The 22,007-nt window shown below is 42.0% G+C and overlaps 2 protein-coding genes across 2 annotated transcripts in view; one reads left to right on the forward strand and one right to left on the reverse strand.

Moving 5' to 3' along the window:
* The window catches only part of snap91a (synaptosome associated protein 91a), a 48,493-nt gene extending 46,053 nt beyond the window's left edge, over positions 1 to 2,440 (forward strand). Inside the window, exon 29 of the mRNA XM_054621106.1 lies at positions 588 to 2,440. The gene's annotated coding sequence lies outside the window, so the exon portion shown is untranslated. The remainder of the gene's footprint in view (positions 1 to 587) is intronic.
* Positions 2,441 to 3,572: 1,132 nt separating this feature from the next.
* prss35 (serine protease 35) lies at positions 3,573 to 9,666 on the reverse strand. The gene is made up of 2 exons (XM_054621832.1): positions 9,509 to 9,666; positions 3,573 to 6,371 (listed from the first exon to the last, which is right to left on the reverse strand). Exon 2 carries the CDS (start codon positions 6,350 to 6,352, stop codon positions 5,078 to 5,080), a length of 1,275 nt encoding a protein of 424 aa, XP_054477807.1. The 5' UTR covers positions 6,353 to 6,371; positions 9,509 to 9,666; the 3' UTR covers positions 3,573 to 5,077.
* Positions 9,667 to 22,007: the final 12,341 nt, after the last annotated feature.

The following is a 22,007-nucleotide window of genomic DNA, read 5'->3' on the forward strand; positions in this document are numbered from 1 at the left end:
TCTTCCAACTGGCTTTCTTTTCAATATCACAAAATAAATAAATAATTATTTATTTTACCAAGGGCACCCTATTATTCACTTAGCATTTAGGTGGAATATTTAAATAAATAGTCTGAGAGCTATTTAAATTTGAGTAGATCGTTGGCGACTAATCAGTGCTATTTAAAGATACAGTGTGTAGCATTTAGGGGGATCTATTTACTGACATAGAATATAATGTTATCAAGTATGTTTTCTTGAGTGTATAATCACCTGAAAATAATAATTGCTGTGTTTTTAATACCTTAGAATGAGCCAAACACTGGCTATAGATAGGGCCATTTAGGTTTACATGTTGGCCATTGTAGTTCTCCTAAACGGTTTGCACACTGCAGAAGCTTCAGTTGGTTGCAGCCTGCAACCTCAAAGCCACTAGATCCTACACACTAGCCCTTTAAGGGTGCATTTTTAGGGTGCATGCACTGAATTCAGACATAATCAACCCGTCATCCAACAAAGCTGAAATCACTGCCTGTCGGCTTTGCATTATTTAAAATGTGAACCGCATAACTCTTGTGTTGAAATGTTCTCTATTTCCTGTCTTCCAGCTGCTTTCTTCTCTGGAGCAGGGCCCGCTCACCTTTTACCTGGTGTCTGTCAACATCTCAGGATGTTCAGCTACAATAAGAGCCTCCAATCTCCACCCCGTCCATCAACACCCCACCCGTCTCCTGTGTGATGTCGTAGCACAAACTGTGAAAGTGAACCATAGCGGATTATATATATATATATATATATATATATATATATAAAAAAAAATACAAGCGTGAGCTTATGTAGATGTACTAATCTTTTGTTAAAACAAAATCACTCAAAACCCAGACAAAAAAAAAGTCCACAAAAATAAGTGAAAGAAAGTGAAGGCGTGTGTTTAGATTTATTTCCAGTGTTGAGTTGAATGATGGATGTGCTTTGGTGTATGCCCCACCCACCACCCCATATGTGTCCCCGCCTCCTTATAAAGGGGGAGGAGCTCTTCTTTGTCCCACTCTGATTGGATACGAGTGGTTAACGAAGCCCCGGTAGATTTTTGGGGAGAAACCTGTTGTGTGTTGTTTACATAAAGGTCCTCGTTGATGTACATAGATTTCTCTGGCGAGGATTACGTCTCTATTCTGTATGTCTGTGGAAGAGAAATATAAATGTGAATCTGACTTGAAATTGTAAGAAGTCGTGTGAGTGTCCTTCTATTTCCCGTCATCTTTTGAAAGTATTTGGAAACAAATAAGACTACCGCTACATGATTACTGTATATTAAGAAACAACTTCCATCTGCTTCTGAATCATACCGGACCAGCAAGTGATCCTTTTTGTTTGGTTCTTCTTTTATACTTGTGGCTTTTTTTTCTATGTTTCTTAATTTGTCCCATGTTTAATTTACATGTTCCATTTCTGTTAGAATATTCCTCCTCAGACTGCTGTCGATATTTGCTGGCATTGCTATTAAAGAACATATCTGACAACTAACGCCCAGAGGAAATGCTTTAGTTATTCTACAGAGAGATAAACTCAAACTGTCCCTCAGTATATCTGTACATGTTTCTACCTGCGGTTTTGACTCTACCCATGTGGATATGTCTGTTGCCTGTGCTTTCATTATAACTGCGACCAGGTCAGTATGATTCCTTTTGTATTTAGAGTAGAAGATTATTCCAGTGTCGTTATAAACTCTATGTTCAGACAGATCAAATCAAAAGATTTCAAAAAACAGCAGACAACCAACATGATGATCCAGCAGGAAGGACTTTAGTAGCAGTCAGGAACATATTAAAGGTCCCCAGTTGAGTTTTTGCTTAACAAACAAAGTTCCGTTTACACTCATTGTTCTTCATCAAATAAGGTTTGGGTGTGTCATTTAGGCCTAACAAATGTGATGAATGAGTTTACTTCCTCATGAAACATTTGAAATGCAAATACATTTTTTTTTCTTAAACTTTGAAACCTACACTGTTTACATATAAAAGGGGGCCTAAGGACTGAACTCCACAGGGTACCTTTAAGTTCCATGTTACTGTACTAACCTATTGCAACCATTGCTGTGGGACATGAAGGGCCAAGTGACAGCCTATATGCCTGCAATGCTACTTTGACAATAGTATAATTACTGCAAATTATTATGGTCACCTGAAAATGCAATATATTTGATTTCTGTCTGAACATGTTTTATGTTTAAGTTTTTTTTGATCATTGCTGACCTTTGGCCCATTGTCAGTTGAACAGCACTTGTTGTCAGTGGCCACTCGAGAATGCCACTCTCCATCTAGCCATGATCTTGTCTCCAAAAGCATCGTAACACAAAGCTCCTCTGTTTCTGCAGACTAACAATGGAATCAATGTGTTGATATGCATGTGGACAGCTGCTGTGTAACTCCAGGGGCCCCGGTCCTGTGCTGTAAACCAGACTAACGTAAAGCGTACTCTATATGTCATCTTTACAGTGGACTGAATAAAGAATTGGTTGTGAGAACCTAATATGATTCAGAGAAAACATTGGGAGATTATTACCATTTTTCATGACTGAATTATTGAAATTGTATTTTTGTTTAGTTGTAAATTTATTTTATTTACGATGGCCCGCCCCAGTGCATGTAAGCCTTTGAGGTGCAATAAATTCAGTGACGGATTGAATTGCCTATGATGAGGATTTATTTTCTTCCATATCACAAAGATTTTGGCCGTGTCAGTTTGAATTTGAATTTCATACATTTTAATCCCAACACATCAACAGTATGTTCATGACCGTGACCAGACTACCAGCTTGGTAAAGTGGGCAAGGCCCCAGACCTTCAAGAGCCCCAAATCCCCCAAGTGCATTGCTTGTAGTTTGCTTTTTGGTCATTTCTTTAATCGCAACTTTAGGAGTTTACACAACTGAAGTACAATACAAGCTAATACAGATCCTGTATTTCTACCTATTAAAGGGCCCTGTGTCAAAATCCAGATCCAAAATCCACATTCCCTAAATACAGTTATTTTAACTCAAATGATCACAAACTAATTACCACAGAAAAGCAGCGTGTACTGTTTGTTTTTGGGGAATAGATTGTACTATACACTGTTTTTTGACCACTTTTACACATTTCACATATTATCATCTTGAAAGTCTATATGGCTAACTTGCTAGCAAGCAGATGTTTATTTACACCTTAGGCAGACACAGCAAAACATTCTGTCCATCTGACTAACATTAGTCCAATATTAATGTCCTCTCTTTCCTTCGCTCTTCATTTGGTCTTTATCACCTGATAGAAATATATCTCTTTAGCTGCTAAATGCTCCACTATGAGCACCAGCTAGCTGCTAACTCTATCTGCCTGCAATTTGGTACTGGACATTAGGGCGCAAGGTGTGTTTATCAGAGCTATGAGCCAAAGAGTTAATTACTATTAGAGGACATCTTTCACATTAAACATATAGAAAATATTGATTAGTGCAGCTTCCATGGGAACATAGAGGCAACAGGGCACATACATAATGTGCAGCAGGCCAGAGGTCAGAGGCATCAAAAAGGGCCCATCAAAACATTTTGCCCCCAGCAAAACAATAAAGCCATGCTGTTGGTTTTGAGTAAGTACGTTTTTGTGAGTTAAACGGTTAATTAGATAGTACAGTGACTGTTATTGGTACTGGTCTCACAACAATTGTTTTCCGCAAACCAGTGTGTAATAGTAGAAATTATTCTTTGTAATCAGGATCATCACAAACACACGCACACACAAGTAGTAATCTTGGTTTAATGGTTGGTAGTCTTCAATCGGCATCATTGATTTCAGGTATTTGGTATTCAAAAGGATATTTGCATGGATTTTAGGAACATAAACGTCAACGTGAAAGGTACAAAATATCACATCCCAGATTTAGATTTGTTATTTGATAACAATATTGCCTTGGTAATCTCATTTCACCCTTAGAATTAGAGAAATCTCAAGCGCTCAAGTAAATCATTAAATGGTTCAGTCCCCGTCTTAACACAACCCCAAATATGTTGCCTCACATGAAATATGTCGTTACAGTACTAGGCTATCAAAATATATTCTGAGAAGTCTCCCCCACCCCCCAAAAAAAGTTTACAATTCCATAAATTAGCACCACGTTTTCTGGATAAGCACCGATATATTTATGTGCACAACAATGAAACCACATTTCACTGCATTGCAAGAACAGAGAAATTATGGTGTGACTCGCAAATAAAAAAATTATTCTATCTAGGACTCATGAGGACCCTTTCTCTATTACAACAGTCTTTCTTAAAAGGTAGTTGTAAAAAAACAAAAACATTTCTAGATATACACAATGCAAAACACCAGTTCCATCAATTAAAAATGTTTATAAAACCAGTTATCTCAATACCTCCAAATAATTCATTTGTAAAAACAAAACATACATTAATTTCTTCTGGGTCTTTTGTCAAAGCCATCTTTACAGTGGTGGAGATAAGTCTCTCCATACAAAGCCTAGTTGGAATTTAAGACAAATGTACCAGGGGCTTTGCTAACAAACAGTTGAATATGCACTCTTCCAAAATTGTATCCAAAAACATCAAATCTTTTAAACAAAAGAAAAAAAAGAGCCAAAATAGAAAGCAAAATGGTAGATCTGAACGATCTTAAATACATACAATACATATTTTTTTCTTGGTTGTTTTTTTAGCAAATAAATTAGAAAAGCTGAAGAGCCACAGTTCTCTTGATGCGCTGACGAGTTCTTGTGGTTGTCAACACTGAGTCTGTATGGCTATGTGTGTGTGTTTGTGTGTTTGAATGTGTGTGTGTGTGTGTGTGTGTGTGTGTGTGTGTGTGTGTGTGTGTGTGTGTGTGTGTGTGTGTGTGTGTGTGTGTGTGTGTGTGTGTGTGTGTGTGTGTGTGTGTGTGTGTGTAGATCAGTGTAGCAGGAGGTACAGGAGGTAAAAGGGAGGCAGGAAGAGGAGAGGCAGTCGCCGGGGCCCCTGGTTGGCTATGAGGGGTTGGGGGGTTGAGAGAAGGTAGGGTGTCCTTTCTGCAGAGAGAAGTGCTGGTTTAAGGGGGGATCCTGTGTTGTCTTAGGCTCCCTGGCACTCACTCGAGTCTCCGTGGACCCAGGAGCAGATCTGGGCATATTTGAGAGGTGTTATCCTCACCGCCACGTTGTAATCCTGCTGCATCCCATTCCCGTTTACATCCACCCACTGGTGACCGGAGAAAACCCCAATGATCTTCCTCGTCCACTTCTTCTTGCCAGGCTCTTTGAGGCGGATGTAGATCCCAGAACCGCTGGAGCCGGGCTTGGCGTCGCAGTACTGGTACATCAAGTCGTTGGACTCCTCAGAGACAGAGCAGAACCGGTACACCAGGTTGCCAGGACGGTCATCATCAAAGCCAGAGAAGTGGATCCTCCCGGCGGGGAGCTTCTTGACCGAGGGGATAACACCCAGATCCATGTGCTTGACCTTCGGGGCTTTCTTCAGCTCCAAAACCGCATAGTCATAATCCGCAGTCAGTCCGTCAGACACACCTTTGAACCAGCCCTTAGGCACCTGGGTCTTCTTGACCCCGGTCCACCTAAACGAAGGTTTCCCTGATTCCGCAGATCGCCGACTCCTGCTCTTTCTACCTTTCCCTTTTCCTTTACGGTCCTCTTTCTCTTCATTGTCTTCCTTTTCCTGCACTTCCTCTTTATCTTTGTCTCCCTTTCTCCTTTTGCCCTTTCCTTGCCCTCCTCTCCCTTTGCCTCCTTTCCCTCGTCTTGACTTCTCCTTCAGAATACCAACGCGCAGCTTCTGCACCCCATCTAGGTAATCCTTCCCGTCGTGGATGCAGTGGGCAGCGGTCAGCACATGTTTAGGCGACACGAGAACCCCAGAGCATCCAGTGGAGATCTTCACGGTGGTGGAGAAGGGATATTTGGTGGAGAACTGCTTATCTGTGATGGTGAAGCGGGTGTCTGTGCCGTACACCTCGCGCTTGTGGCGGGAACTGGAGGACACGTTCCTGGGCTGGGCAATCACCTCATTGAGGCCCTGCACAGAAACGGAGGTAAACGTGCGCGTGCCGTTGTCGTAAACCGTCTCGTAGGACAGGAGCTGCTCCAGGTCGTCCAGAGAGGTGGCAGGGAGGCGACGCTGACACTCGATCCCACAGGTCCCACTCAGCTCCAGCTGAGGGTGGGCTGAAAAGTTTGGGCTGCTCAGAGGCACAGTGCGTCTTTTCCTTACCAGAGGCACCTTCCACTGCGGCCAGGTGTACTCGTCGTCCACTGCATTACCCTCAGCAACTACAGCCACCACCACAGCCAGCACCGTCACCGGGAGCAGCACACACAGGGGTATGGGGCCCATTGTTAAGTTGGGCCTGGCTCTGGAATAGAAAGAGTAGAGATGAAGACTTAGGGAAACTTTGTTATAAAGGGGGAAAGACTTGATCATAGTAATATAAACTTATTAGCTATGTACGGCTCTGTGAATGGCAATGTCAGTTGGTCAGTCGGTCTACCAATTTGGTCCAGAATGAAAATATCTCAACAACTATTGGATGGATTTACATGGATTTACATGAAATATTGTACAAGTTAACTCTAACTTTTCCTCTGGTACCTACATGAGGTTTACGCTTACATTTTTTTAAGTGAGACGTCTGGTGAATTATTGAATGGATTTCCATAACATTTAGTACAGGTACCCATGGTTCCCAGAGGATGAACCTTACCGACTTATGTGAAAACCTAACATTTCATCTAGCGCCACCACCAGGTGAAGATTTTCCTTTATCCAGTGAAATATCTCCATATGTGCTAAATAGATTGCCATTAAATTTGGTACACACATCCATGGTTACCAGAGGATGAACCCCAATAACTTGCCAGTTCCTCTGAAATCTCCTCAAGCGCCACCATGAGGTTTATAGTTTTGAGTGAAATGTCTCAACAAATATTGAATGGACTGACATTAAATGGCATACATTTGTGCCCACATCCATGTGCCCCTCGGGATGATTTAAAATCACTTTGGGCACCACCTGACATTTCCTCTAGTGACATCATGAGACTTTTCAAAACCATTCAGACAGATCAGCATGCGATTGCCCAACCTTTCATAATTCCTTGGTGTTATGATACCTTTTTTGTGGCCTGTTGCTGATTTGAACTGTTTCGATCTGTTCATTAAAAGACCAGCTTGTCAGATCATCAATCCGTGTCATGATCACAAAAAGCTTTTGATTTGGCTTTTGACTCTGATGAGTCTGCGATACTTGCTTGAGTACTAGGACAAAAGGGCATAAAACGATTCTTCTTTTGAATCTTAAATCAGCTTCAGACAAATGCAACATGTGGGAAAACTCAGACTCCCCCAAGCTGAGATGCTGAGGCTTCCAGGACCAGAACATATAAACACAGATCCACGTATGACCACAGGGAGGCAGAGTAGCCCAGAATAATGGAGCCATCTGCTGTGTGACAGCACAACAAACTCAGTACTCTCCAGTTTTTTTTAAAAGAGCATTCCTACTCGTTGCTGTTATGTATGTAAATAAATATCTTTCTTGGTGAAATATATAAAACATTAGCTGTGTGGTTGAGAGGAGATTAATGTCCGCTGAGTCTTGCTGGAGGCTGCGGGCAGTGATGAGGAGAGGATGAACCCTGATCCTCTGAATCGGCTGAGACAGTGGCTTGGAGGTTTGCCACAATGGTTAACCTTCTCCTTCAGTAATGACCATATCTGGTTTCCTTAGCTCCACTCCGCTCCTTGCCGTGCATACAAATGACATCAAACATGAAGGCTACGTGGACCACAGACAGCCTGCCGGTTCATGCTTTTACTGTACCAGTGTGATGCCGCCAACAACCCTGATAAAGCTTTAATACATTCAGCAGACCATCACTTAACTGCAGAGCAGGAGAGCTTGGTGATGAAGTCATACAGGCGATTCCAAGCACAAGGAGAGGAAATAATTTGGTTGCTGTTCATTGAGGAGCACTGCAGCAGGATTCCAGACAGAAGTCCAGAGTGAGAAGCAACAGTGATTGCATTCATTCTGGTTGTTCTCTAGGGGGTTAGATGGTGTGTGACAGACAGACTGACATCTGGGGAATCCAGTAGGACCTTACATAGACCAGGGGGTCCACTGCTACCACACATTCCCTATCAATTAGATGTAAATGCAGCGTGAAAATGAGACAGTGCCTGCTTTGGCAAAGCTCCATGTAGATGCCACTGAGAGGGAGAATGTACAGTATCACCTGAGGACCGTATCGATGCATCGTCATCCTCTGCAGAGATACTGCCCAAAGCACCTTTTTTAAAAGCTGAAACTACCAAGAATAACCTTTTCATTCCAGGTTTGTTTTCCAGTAAGTGCATTGTCATCCAACTGCAAAGGAGACCACTCGGCTTGAATTTTTACCACGGATTCCAATAAAACATACCCAGTGGCCAACATCTAACCAGCCCCAAGAAGACGGTGATAAAATACAAGCCCACAAGAGCTGTAAAACAGCCTCAATAAATGAGAATACAAAACTGGCTAAGTTTCTGTTCAGCTTCACACTCCCACCGCCTGACTCAGTCATAACACAAATCTAGAAGAGAGCCTGCAATTATTCAGCATAGAGTGGAAACTGATACGCTGCCATGATGGCTTTTGGTCACAGAAGGCGCTCATTTGAACATTTTTTTCCACTGCAGTCAGCTGAACTAGAAGCTGTGCCATCTCTGCATCCCCACAGCTAGAGGCATCCAGGAGACAGAGTGACCAAAGGATGGCGCTATAAATGTGCGCAAGTGTCCATCTCCAACTCAAGAAGCACGGATCACCTTCTATTGTCACGTTTAATAAAAAAAGATTGTGTCATTCATTTTGACGTGTTCTCATAACGTCTTCATCTCAGGCACAGTCTTTTCAGTGTAACAAGCACGGGAAAAGACACTGACATTTAAAAAATCAAATTCGAACTCAATTTAAAATATTTAAGTAAATATCAAATTCGAGTTTCTCCTCATTCCAAAAACAACAAATATCCCTATTAGCTTTATAATGCAAATAAATACCCGGTTAAATTAGATATCCAATGTGAAGAAATCACATCTGTAATACCGCATCTGTCACAGCATAGCGACTGGACTTGGAAAGCATAGGGACAATAGTCATTGTAAAGAAACTTATGCAAACTGTCTATAAAAGTATTTCTGACTGACGGATTGGAAAAAAAGTCACTCAAAAGTCAGTTATAACAACAAAGACATCTCTCAAAATATAGATATAAATAAGTAGTATCTTGCGCAACAATCCAAGTAAAATTCTTGGGGGAGAAAAAAAAGTGCATCCTCAATGTAAATAAGCACCAATCCAAAACAGAAATAAATCTATAGAAATATGAAAACTTAACAATATGAATTAAACAGTATACAAACTAAAACCAAATAACGATTACACTTCCCCCATGGTTCCATCAAGGGATCACAATAACTAACGCAAACATGACAAAGGCTTCTTACCTGTTGGCATCCGATTGATGGATACGCCAAATCCGCAGTGTATTGTTTTGTTTTACCCTAGAAATATACAAATATGATCCCAGTAGACAACACACTGGTGTTACTGCATCCCAGACGTCCTGGTATCAGCAGGACGACGGCTCCCTTCTCTTCATTGCTTCTTCTGACAGAGAGAGAGAGAGAGAGAGAGAGAGAGAGAGAGAGAGAGAGAGAGACAGAGACAGAGAGAGAGAGAGTCGAAGCCGGGACGCACCTCTCAGCCTGCACTTGATGCTGAGGAGGGAGGGAGGCAGGGAAGGAGGGGGAGGCAAAAAAAAAAAGGACTTCTTTTTTTCACTTGTGACAAAAGCTGTTCACATTATGGGTGGGGCCAGACCGGGCGATCTAACTGAAAGGCTGAATTGGGTGAAGTCAGTGTTCTATTCAGCAGCGACCCAGTCTGGGAGGTGTGCCGGTGTACAGGGGTCTCCATCCCAGTCAAAGGCAGCGGGAGGAGAGCCGCTCAGTCAATGGGACTTTCAGTGGGCTGTGAGGGAATTAGTTCTACCGCTCTCTCCACAATAGATTTCCATTCTGAGCCGTGCGAGCCTCAACATCTGCAGCACCTTTTATTCTGTCAAGTCCATTGAGGTGTAACAGTAGTTTTAGCTGTATAACTAATGCACCCACATTCTGGCTTTACACCTATAACAGTAATGTGATGCCCCTTTTATAATGAAAGGAAAATGAACAAACTTTAAATATACAAGGGGGTTGTGATTAATGTTCACAAAATGTTCCTTGTATCCTTTGTGTCCTTTTGAAGTCATGTGCAGTAAAAACCACCACAGGAGGGTTGGATTTTCTTTAAGAATGTAAATATTCATTTGTAAATATTTATTATTGTTTATTTGTTTGAAAATGTATGCACACGACAGAAAGAAATGTGAGGAGTTGAACTCTTCAACTTTTCTCTTCAGTTTTATTCTCTCCAAATTAACAGGAATTGAAGTCATTTGGTGTCTTGCTTGAGGGCATTTCAGCAGTTTTGGTTGTTTACTGACGACCTCGGTCCTCTGGTTGAAGCACAGTGTCTCTGAGCACTTGACCACTTGCTGCCTCTACAACGTAACAAGAAGTGAGATCCACTCAAATCCTTTTTTCTGTTCAGTTTTTGCATTTAGCAAGGTCAGGGGAAGAAACCGATGCCTCCGGGCCTCCGGTGGAAGATTGCTTCAGTGACTCGTTGAAGTCTCAATGAGCCAAGAAAAGGCACGGAAAATATGTGTGTAATGAGGGAGAGAAAGAGAGAGACAGACAGAGGGGGGGGGGGGGGGGTGATGATACACATCTGGCTCAAGAGGGAATGAGGAGTGCAGGATGTCAGTTGGATTTGAACCTGATCCCTGTGTTACCACTTCTGTCAGTCACTTTGATTTACAGGAGGCAAACTGGTTGTAAAATTACACCAGTTCCTGAAACTGTGTGTGTGTGTGTGTGTGTGTGTGTGTGTGTGTGTGTGTGTGTGTGTGTGTGTGTGTGTGTGTGTGTGTGTGTGTGTGTGTGTGTGGAGAGATAGAAGTCTTGGGTGGGCTGCACACCTGACCAGCATGTTGAGGATCCTGATGGAGGCTCATCCATGTGAGCAGTGATCACATTGTGTGGGAATATGAGCTACGTTTTTCTCTCCCTCTTGCTCTTTCTCTCTCTCTCTCTCTCTCTCTCTGGGTGTGGTCCTGATTCCTCCTTCATGCTAAGCATGTTAATGAAACACCTACATTTCAGGAGATTGACCCTATTGGTCAATGGAAATATACTTTAGTAACTGTAAACACACAGGGGTCCCTTGAGTGCCCACAACTATTTCCAAAGTCACACTCATGTTTGACATATTAAGTTATACAGAAGGCCACACGGACTGTGGGGAAAAAACATTGTGAAGGTTCAGTTGGATTCACCGCCCACCACTATCCTCGTCAGATTACTGAAGCCACAATATCAAAATTATTTAGGCAAGTAGCCGGGAGGAGCAGAGGTGGGATGAGCATGTTGCAAACACCACAGTTGATTTTGATCACCTGAAACCATTTTCCAGTTGACTAAACAAACCCCCTCAGTACCTGGGGGTTGTGGAACAAAATAACAAAATCTGGATGAGAAAAGCTGAGTTTTCATGTTAAATTTCGGCCTGATAATAAAATGAATCGGGGCTTCCAAGGTGTGGTTAGAATCTAAATCTTTAGAATTGTCTGCCTGGCTTTATACATTTGCTTTAACAGTAGACCATGGTGATTCACTCTTTGGTGGGCCACTTAATAGACCACCAGCTTTATCTAACAGTGAGAAAGTGAGAAGTTGTAACAGTTCGACTAGTGAGTTGAAAATGAAATGGTATTCCAACTGAAATATTTAATAAAAACATCCTGGATAGACCAGCTGTCAAGTAGCTGTGTTTGTTCTCTTTATTTTTTCTGCAGGTGCAAACGATCGACTGTGGATACACAAATGATTTTGTTGATCATCTCTTGAGCGAGCTGTCTAATGAGCAATACACAATAAAAGAACCCCCTGCTGTTTTATTATTGTGTCCTCGGGGACTTGCTCCCTATCTCTCAGAGGCCAAACCACTGTGACCACTGTTATCACAACCCTCACATTTTTCCTGTTTTCAGTTAAGTTCAAGGTCAAAGGTCACAGAAGGGGAGTGAAAGAAAGGAGAGAGAGAAAGAGAGAGAGGCCCTTTGCTCTCAGCCCCGTGGTTCCCAAATAGAGAAGCAGTGAGTGATATTTCTGGTCGGCGCTGTGTGTTGAAGATAGAGGGTCTTTTGTGCCAGCAGTCACGCCCTCACAGGAAGTGCTCCCTTTGCGCTCTGCTGAGGTAGATGGATGCCTATTGGCGGGGGCAAAGTTTCAGGAATTTCATTAGTTGTGTTTGGGTGTAGAGGATGAGACCATGTCCACCTTCACAGCAGTAAACCAGTTAATGGGCTCTGATAGGGAGTTTTAGGGAGACTAGCCTCTGGGTTAGCTTTCATGCTTGAGCAGTCGCAGTATCTCAATATTCTACATGTGATTTATGATTTTTAAGACAGGCTGAGCTCCCTGATTTGTTTACGACAAATAAAAGACAGCGCTAGGTTTTTTTTTGGCGATTAAAACCCCATCTTAAACTGCGTTTCCACCAAACAGTCCAGTGCATTGATTCGTTACACATTAGAACGACTATTTTCGCGTTTCCATTAGCAGAAGTTGTGGATACTACCTGGTACTTTTTTTGGTACCACCTCGGCCGAGATTCCACGCGAGCCGAGCGAATACTAAAAGGTGGAGTATAAACAGTGCAGACCCCTGATTGGTCATAGAGCATCGTCACTAGCGCGCCATGGGATATCCCGCACAAACACACACACTTTTCAAATAGCCAAGCTCTAATGTCAAAAGCGACTACAATTGTTTTATTCACTCGACCATGATTTTTTTTCAATGGCAGCCCGCAAAATTAGTTGGCACACTATGCTGTGGTGCAGATGTGCAGAGCCGTACCTTCCAGGGGCATTAGAGGACCTCATTGCCCTTTTTTGCTGCAGTCGACATTAAAGGATGCCTACTCCTCTACACAGACCACACTAATAAACCAACCCAGAGGGCTGCAGTGACCCACACGCTTTATTTTGACAACTGAATGGTCTTTTAGCTCCGCTCAACGCCAAACAGACCGCCATTGATATGATAGGACTCTCTACCTCACTACCTCTCTCTCACATGCGCAAACATTAATACAGTATATATAGTAAATATATATATATAAACAGTAATGGGACAGTTAGTTAAAGGTCTCGCTTAGATCCACATGCAGTTTATAACCTTTTTTGATAGTAAATATTTGGGTAAATGGTTGGCATGCCAGCTTTCAGAGCAGAGACTGTATGTGATGAAAGGCTGACTGGAGTCACACGTGCCCCTTTGAATCCAATGTGCAAATTAACAGGCAACCACAGTCCCGCTCCAAAGATGGACTTGTGAAGGCCGGTCCAAGACACTTAACCTTTCAGGAAAGTTACGTCTCTGCCAAAGATTTTCCGATTATGCTTGATTGCTCTCTTTGACGTCGGAGGTTTGTCACGGCTCCAAGTGAAGGACCTCACCTACAGTCATGAGCTTTGGGTAATGTGCTGGAAAGATTGAGATCACTGATACAAGCAAAAGTGAGTTTCCTTTGCAGGGTGGCTCTTAGAGGGTAAAAAGCTCAGACATCCAGCATAAACTCATTGTATTGAATTAATGTATTGAATACGTAGGGCTGGTCCGGGGATCTGATTGGGATGCCTCCCTGGAGGTATTCCAGGGAGAAACCAAGGTGCTGGCCCAGAACAGCCCAGAGGGATTACATATCCCATCTGGCTTGGTAACTTGGAAAAAAAGAGCTGGAGCATAGCAAGGGAGAAGGGCAAATGGGCCACACCCTCACAGGGATACTTATAATTGGCAGAAAATGGATGTGTAATGGATTTATAGAAACTCATTGAAATTAATCTAATCCCCTAAAACAACCCAAACACATCACCCCTCTCTGTTTTATGTTAAACTTATTTCTTCACTCTGAAACCATCCCCCTGTAGTCTACAGCCACAACAGCAGTTAATGCTCATTGCAAAGAAAGCTATAGCATTAGTCACATAAACCAAAGTATTAAACAGCTTGAAATGTCGACACTATGACGGCGGTAGATGAAAAGACAGGGGATCAAAGCACCAGGTTGCATGTTAATCCATGTAACCATCGTCAGGTTTGTTCACTATGAACCACAAATGTCAACCTGCTGGTGGTGTTAAAGGAAACGCCAGGGCATCACCAAAGTCAGTAGCATACATCCTCTGGGGACCATCTATCAAACAGTTGAGAGATATTATAGTTTACTCTACACCAGAGTGGTGGACCAATTAACAAACAGGCTTTTAAAAATCATTCCTAGATCCCAACTTCTAGCATGGCTACAAAGTCTAAACTGTAATTGTCTAAAGCTGGAAAACAAAACCAACAGCACTAAGCTGTGAATCTTTGCGCCAAATTTCACGGAAAGATTCTTGGGATTTTCTGCTTTCAGAAAAAGCTAAGCGACAAGCTGAGAGTCGTTGAAAATAAAACATCCTTAGTTCAGGTATGCTGCACTTTGATATGCAGATTAGCATGCTAGACTGAGCCTGTCCTTTACAACAGATCAGCATGTATGCCTTTATCACCATCAAACTCTCTCTGTGTGTGGCCTTATGTTTACACAGGTTGACCGTAATCCCTTCCTGCAATAAAATCATACAAATATCATTCCACATCACAAACCTGAATGCATCTGAAACATCCACCACGTCCTCTTCACCGAAACACACAAACCATGCCCTTCTTTTTCATGGCTGGGGATACTTTTTGCCATGATTGATGATCTTGTAATGCTGTGCTCCGGTACAGTAATGGCTGGTTCAGAAGCTCAAAAGTGCACGAAGCAAATGGCATTTAGGAGCTGAGCTTCCTTTGAAAAGGCTAACTAAAAATAGGAGTCGCTTTCACTGACCTCTCTGTCACATACAGAGATCTTATGCTGCTGTTGTGCACCACATACATGGCGGTGTTCTACCGTAGAGGCTCCTCCAAGTGCTGATGTAAAGAGAATAGGTCTGTGGACATGTCCTCTCTCCTCATCCATCACACCAGTGTCAAAACATTTGGTCCAGCTGAGAAATCTGGGCTTGTCAAAGAGGAAGCAGAAAGCAAACACCACAAAGCCTATCTCTTATCATGATAATGATGTGTACACACCAGGCAGAGCGCTGCTCTAAACAAAAGTTTGCACAAGATGTTGGTCCGACATGAGTTCCTCCACTTTGCAAAAACTTAAACACCGAACACTAAACATATATTTTGCAGATTATACACTCGATGCACCATCATCCAGGCTCATTTGGCATCGCAGGGGAAAGTTGAACCAATAATTCGGGGCCTGTTGTTGAGCAGACGGATCTGCAGTGTGGGAAACTGCTTAGACACGCCGAGACAAACACGGCGAAATGTGACATTTATCCATGACGGAGTGCTTGTTTACAGTGAGGATTTGGATGGAGGAGTGTGTTTTCATTTCACAACGTGCTGCCAGGACTTGAGATATGTGAGAGGAGTGGGGATATGACAGAAAAGGTTTTTTATTGAGCTTAGATGTTGCAAATATTAGTCAGAGAAACGACAGGGGATGTACTCAAAGAAGAAAGAAAGATTAAATAAATCCATGTATATCGTGTTCAACATCTCGGATGCAAATTTTGGGACATTTAAGATGTGAAATATGATTTTCACTTCTTTTTGTGAACACAAACATTATCAAGCAAAGAAATGCTCACAGGTTTGGAATGATTTCATACAATAAGAATGAGGGGAGAAAAGTCGAAATGCCTCAACGTGTTTGCATGTTGGAAGACAGAGAGACTCACACATTCTGCAGGGTCAAAAGGTTACATCAACACACTGTGTTACTAGGTTAACACACTAATCCCTGTCCTCTTTCCAGGAGAAGAAAGGGGATTTTGTTGAAGTGCAATGATGACGCCTCTGTGGCTCATTTTGCCAAATTCCATTTATTAGTTTGACTGGAGAAGCTCCACCGTCTCTCTGGACGAACCTTCGCTCTCTCTCATGCTCAATGTCATGTTCAGTTGTGTTTGGCAAATGTTGACCTGCCTGCTGTTCAGTTTTTTTTTCATTCTGCAGTCATTCTTGGTTCAGAGGCACACCTTGCTTTGTACAGTCATTATGCTGAAAAAAACCACACACGTTCATGCAAGTAAAACACACAAACAGCCAGAAGCTGGACCAGCTGCACGCACAGTCAAATTAAGTGAAGGGGAGTGGCTATAATTAGCATTATTGTACCTCGGTATAGTCAAAAAAAGGTTTTGCATATATCTTAATTAGAATTCGGCTAACATGCTAAATGCTAACAAGCCACTGGTTCTCCCTACAGTGAGGTGTGTGAGGACTTTCTGCTGGACTGTTAATCCCTCATGTGATGGTAGAGCCTCATTCAGCTCAAATGGTTTTTCATTTCAGGAGCCTAGTGGGACCAGAGAGTGGACTGGTTTTACTGGGACATAGAGGCCAAGTGGACTGGATATAATGCTTCGAGGATGAATGTGGAGCCTGGAGGTGACTGTGGAAAACTTGTTCAGACAGGTGAGGCAACAACACACTGCTGAATTTCCGGATGATGACATCAGCAGTCACTTTGCTGCCTAGCAACGTAATTGCGTGTGCGCCCCACGCGGGGTGTAAAATGTCTTTCCTTTGCTGTAATATGTGCGTGTTAGTGTCTGTGACCGCTGTGTAGTTTATATAGTTTTTGTCCATGGTGATGTTTTATTCTATTGGTAGAGTTCTGAGAGCAGTTTAAGGCTTCGAGGTGTCCTCAATTAATTTGTTGTCGACCATTTTTGTTTCATTGTCTCAGTTTTGTCTCTTTTCTGGTTAATTCTGGTGACGCTACACTGAGAGAGGCAGTTGTCTATCTATGTTAATAATCTTTTGTTTATTTATATTTGATAATCAGTTGAATGCATGGACTGCACAGTGCCCGTCTGTTGGTTTTGACATAAGTGGTCTTGTTTCTGATGTTGTTATATTTGTGTATAAGTTAACATTCCATGCAATCTATTTGAAGCCTTAATATGTTTTTTAATTCAACATTAGTGTAATTTATCTAAAACTATCTTAAATACCTTTAACTTTTATCTACGTATTTTAATTTACTGAAAAAGTCCTAGTACTACTACAAAAATTGAAAAACTACAGTAACTTTACACAGCTTGACTTAAAAAAAAAAACCTCAACTCTCAAATCAATACCATCTCTGCACTTGACACATGCTTGTTAAGGCAAAGGCTCAGCGGCACCTTCCTCAGGATATGTTCAGGGCTTCCTCTTCTCAACCTGGCCCATTATGATCAAGCTCCGTCTCACAGTACATGTCAACCCAGCTTTCTCTAATAATGCATGACAGAAAAGCTGCAGCTCAAAGCTCTCTCTTTTTCCACCTCTCCAAATATCTGTGGGCTCAAACAGTGGGTCATTATGAAGAGTGATCAGTGAAAGGGCCCATTGATTTTGAGGGGCTGGGGGAAGGTCATGTATGGACTTGTAAGAGAGAGAGAGAGAGAAAAAAGAGAGAATGTGAAGGAGCCAGGGCAGTCATCTATGTATGTCGCTTTGGATAAAAGCGTCTGCTAAATGACTGTAATGTAATGTAATGTAATGTAATGTAATGTATGTATATATTGCAGCAGGCTTCGAAGTGCAGCGTCCCTTAGGAGCCCCTCCCAAAACATCCACCCATTTCCTACCCTGGTACTGAAGGTGCTCAGCGGGGCCGACGCCTCTTTGCTCTTTTGTATGTTTTGTGTTCAGGGTCCAAACAGCAACAGTTACAGCCTCATAAAAGTACCTAAAAGGAGGAAATGTGCTTCCTGTTCAGATGTACCTCTTGCCAGTGATCAAACTTGAATTTACGCGCTGCCAGTTTTGTAAAACTGGAATAGCTTTTGGAAACCTGGGGGAATTGTGGAATGGCTAACTATGGGAATGCTTGTTCTTTCAGTCTGTGAACCCACTGCGGAAACACACCAGAGTTTATTGGTCCAAGGCAGTGATGATGAAAGAGGCCGAAAGGTCAAAATGCCCCAAAGGCCTGAAGCAGGTGAGCGCACCTACGTACATGTGAGAGGGACTGTTTCTCCTCAAGCTCTGTGTTACCTTGTACTTTGACCTTTAAGTCTTATCACCCATTGGCACTATTCCTTATTTTTTAAATCCACAGTCCCTTAACACCTGGAGTTTTTCCTTCAACCATTGAAACAAATCCCACATTTCTATTGCTCACTTAAAGTAAGTGACCAATGTCATTTTTATCAGGTGTGATGTATTTCTTCCACTGAGCAGGAGTCTACCTAAGAGCTGCTAACTCACCATACAACACTTCAGAAGCCACATTGCTCAAACCTTCTCATGCACTCTCTTCCCTTTAGTTTATACAGGCAGAAGCCAAAGCAATCAGAAGGTATGGTTTCCCCTCTTCATAGAGTCTGGCTATAATTACATTTAACTACCACGTTTAGATCGCCATCAGCTTCAGAGCAGGAAGTACAGCCAGGTGTTGCTGTCAGTACGCAGAATAACTGGAGGTGAGGGAGAAAACCATGTGTTTTCGGGTGATTTGATTCTCAGTAATTGTATTTGTCTTTGTCTGCTGCCTCCTCCTCTTCCTGACCAGAAAAGCCCCACAGGGATAAACAAGAGTCAAAACACAGACAAGGGGGGGGAAAAAGGACGGCTGTGTATGATGCAGACCGCGTGGATCCAGATCATACATTAAGGCAGTTCCTCAGCACAGTATGTTTGTGTGTGTCTGTGTGTGAGTCAGGACCACGCTTGTCATTAAGATGCAATTACAAGAGATTTACGTCTATAAGACATCTGGTTCAACCAGGTCATGAACAGTTGATGAGGAGAGGTGATGAAATGAAATCAAAGGTAGCTTTTTATGTGAGTAACCTCGCTAGTTGTCACGTTTATTTCAGAATCAACAATCATTCTGTTAATATTATAATAATAATATAATAATAATTAATAATAATTAATAATAATAATAATAATAATAATAATAATAATAATAATAATTAAGCCTTTATTAGTCCCACAAAGGGGAAATTACAATTCTCTGCATTTGACCCATCCCGGAGGAGCAATGGGCTGCTAAGAAGCGCCCGGGGAGCAACTTGGGGTTAGGTGTCTTGCTCAAGGACACCTCGGCATGTTGGCTGAAGAGGGGTTCGAACCACCAACCTTGTGGGGACGAGCGCTCGACCTCATCCGCCCCAAGAAGTGTCTCCGCCCGGTTATAACTAGTTATCATGTCATTACATCAACAGTCATAGCTTTCTATTCTCTTTCATTATCTGCAGAGCCGATAAGATTGCAGCAGGTCAGCCAGACACTCTTTCAGATCATGGCCTTGACTGTTTGCCCTTCATCTGCTGAAAACCAAGATAGAGTCCAGTGGTTGAAAAACACTCAGAAATGTTACTTTGGCAAAAGTAGGAATATCACCAGGGTAAAAGTCTTGCATTAAAATCTTTACTCAAGTAAAGTACAATAGGATGAGCATCAAAATAAACTTAAAGTTAGAGTAAAACATATATAGAAATAAAAAAATCACATTTTGTTAACAGGTCCATTTTAGAATGATGTATATTAGACCAATGAGTAATTTACATATATATAATATTTATAATATATATATTTATATATATATATATATATATATAAATGTTACTTTAATGTTTCAGCTGGTGAAGGTGGGGTTAATTAGGATTACTTATATCCTGCTGGATAGATTGTAAATGTCCCCCTGGTGATCAATTAAGTGTTAAATAATACATACATCGTAATTTACTTGCTGGTTCTATTTTGTATCATTAATCTGGATCTGCAAAGTAACTAGTTACTAAAGTTTAAATGAATCATAATGACTTCTCTACAGGTCAAGATTTATTTTTGTCCAATACTGTGGTTCATGACAAATAACCTGCAAAACAAATGGCATTCCCATTAGAATACTTTGTGTTTTGTGCCAATTTGCATTGCCATAGTGAGTGTACTAGCATGCTAACATTAGCATTTAGCTCAAAGCACTGCTAAGTACAGCCTCACAGAGCTACGAAGGCTCTTTCTCTTTCCCTGGTCAAACAGCCAGGAGTGTTGCAACCCAGGTAGGCATTTAAGATCTGTTGTCTGAGGGGAAAATAAAGTGAAGTGTGGGGGTAGAAATTGTCTTACAAAGGCTTGTACTGGCACATCTCCTGGAGGGATTTGTCCTTTTGATTTGTCTGTAGTGCTGTATTTTGCAAAATGGGGCCTATACCTGGTTCAAGAAAGCCTTTAATATACACTTGGTTTGCTAACCACCTGTTGCACTGTATGGGTGGTCTATCCCGAACAAGGTTTGTGCCCAGTGCTGCTAATGCTAGGAATTAAAAAATGTTTGCTATTGGATAATAAAACATTTTTAGAATCTGATCAATGACAACATCCAGCTGTTGCAGTACTGTAATCAGCCTTCAATTGGTGGGCTGATTGTGCTTCCCAAACTCTCCCAGCATTCCTCATGCCCTCCCACTGCCAACTGGCGTTCTGTCTCAACGCTGGAAAAAATAACTGCCTGCTCCTGGTACAGAAACAGAAAGGCAGACTTTGGTCTTCCAGAAGAGTCAGTCAAACACAGACTGAAAGCCTGATAAACAAGGTGATCAGGAAGGGTTCATCTTTTGGTCAGCTGTATAAGAATGTGCTTTGGCCGAAGTCATTGATCAATGTCAAACATTGACACACAGAATGCAACTGCTATTAGAACAAGTCTGTCAACATTCCCTCCATTTTTCAGCCACTGACACCTTTTTTAATTTTACCAGTGTCTGGTGAAAACTGTATGTTTTCAGGTTTGGCAAAATATATATTCTAAGTTAATGGGATGTGAGATTTCTCCACTAACCTTTCTTTCTTTCACCAAGCTAAAACAGGTTGGTTGTATTATTAGATTGACAGGGAATTTCTGCATCAATTTATTGTCAAAAAGTCATTATTCATGCTGTTTTCTATGTGCTGCTGTCACTGGTTTTAAATGGGCGGGGCTTGATTGGCAAAAGGTTGCAGAATTTTGCAACATTTTAATCAAAATGCTTTGCTAGGTTGCTTTTAGATATGTCCCACTATCAATCCAACCTGATGAGGCATATGGGCTCAGTTCTTGAGTGCACAGAGCTCAATCTGGTTGGTGCATTGGGCAGCAGCAGCAGTATGGTATTGCCCTGAGCCTCGAGGACAAAGTAGCCTGTCACTGAGTCTGTTGCCAGCAGGAGCCGATACAAACCCCATGTGACCCCATGTGAACCCCAACAGCCTGTTGATATGTATTGGTTGGTGGCCTGTGGACAGGTGCCCAAATGTACTGGAGATACTACTGTATTAGTATCTGTAAACAGTAGTTTAATAGAAGAAAAGCCCAAGGGTTCTTAGTATGCTGTAGCTGCTATTTTGTATGTTCAACAGTGAATTAATGAGTCAATCAGAGAGGAGACATTATAAATCCCTCCTCTAATAGTAGTGGGGCTCTTCCAAATTGATACACAGCCACAATATGGCATGATTTATGGGAGACGTGATGTCTGAATGCAGCAAGTTCGGACATATTCTCCACTCTTTCTGTCAGAAAGTAGGCTGACTTTAGGGGTAACAATGAGGGCAAAGCCACAAAAAGGATAAATGAATCCACATGCAGGAAACCGTGATCTGATAAACTATATAGCACTGCATGAGGAGCCAGTGGTTCAACTGCCCTCTACACTCTCTATAGGCTCTTATCCTCTCCGTTGTGCAGACACTGTCTTTATCAGTCCAAATGACTTTACACACTTGGCACGAGCGTAACCTT

Source organism: Anoplopoma fimbria, chromosome 20, assembly GCF_027596085.1.
Source record: "Anoplopoma fimbria isolate UVic2021 breed Golden Eagle Sablefish chromosome 20, Afim_UVic_2022, whole genome shotgun sequence".
In the NCBI taxonomy this organism is placed as follows: domain Eukaryota; kingdom Metazoa; phylum Chordata; class Actinopteri; order Perciformes; family Anoplopomatidae; genus Anoplopoma; species Anoplopoma fimbria.

Coding starts and splice junctions, on each gene's coding strand:
- prss35 (XM_054621832.1), bottom strand. CDS start 6,352: ATGGGCCCCATACCCCTGTGTGTGCTGCTCCCGGTGACGGTGCTGGCT.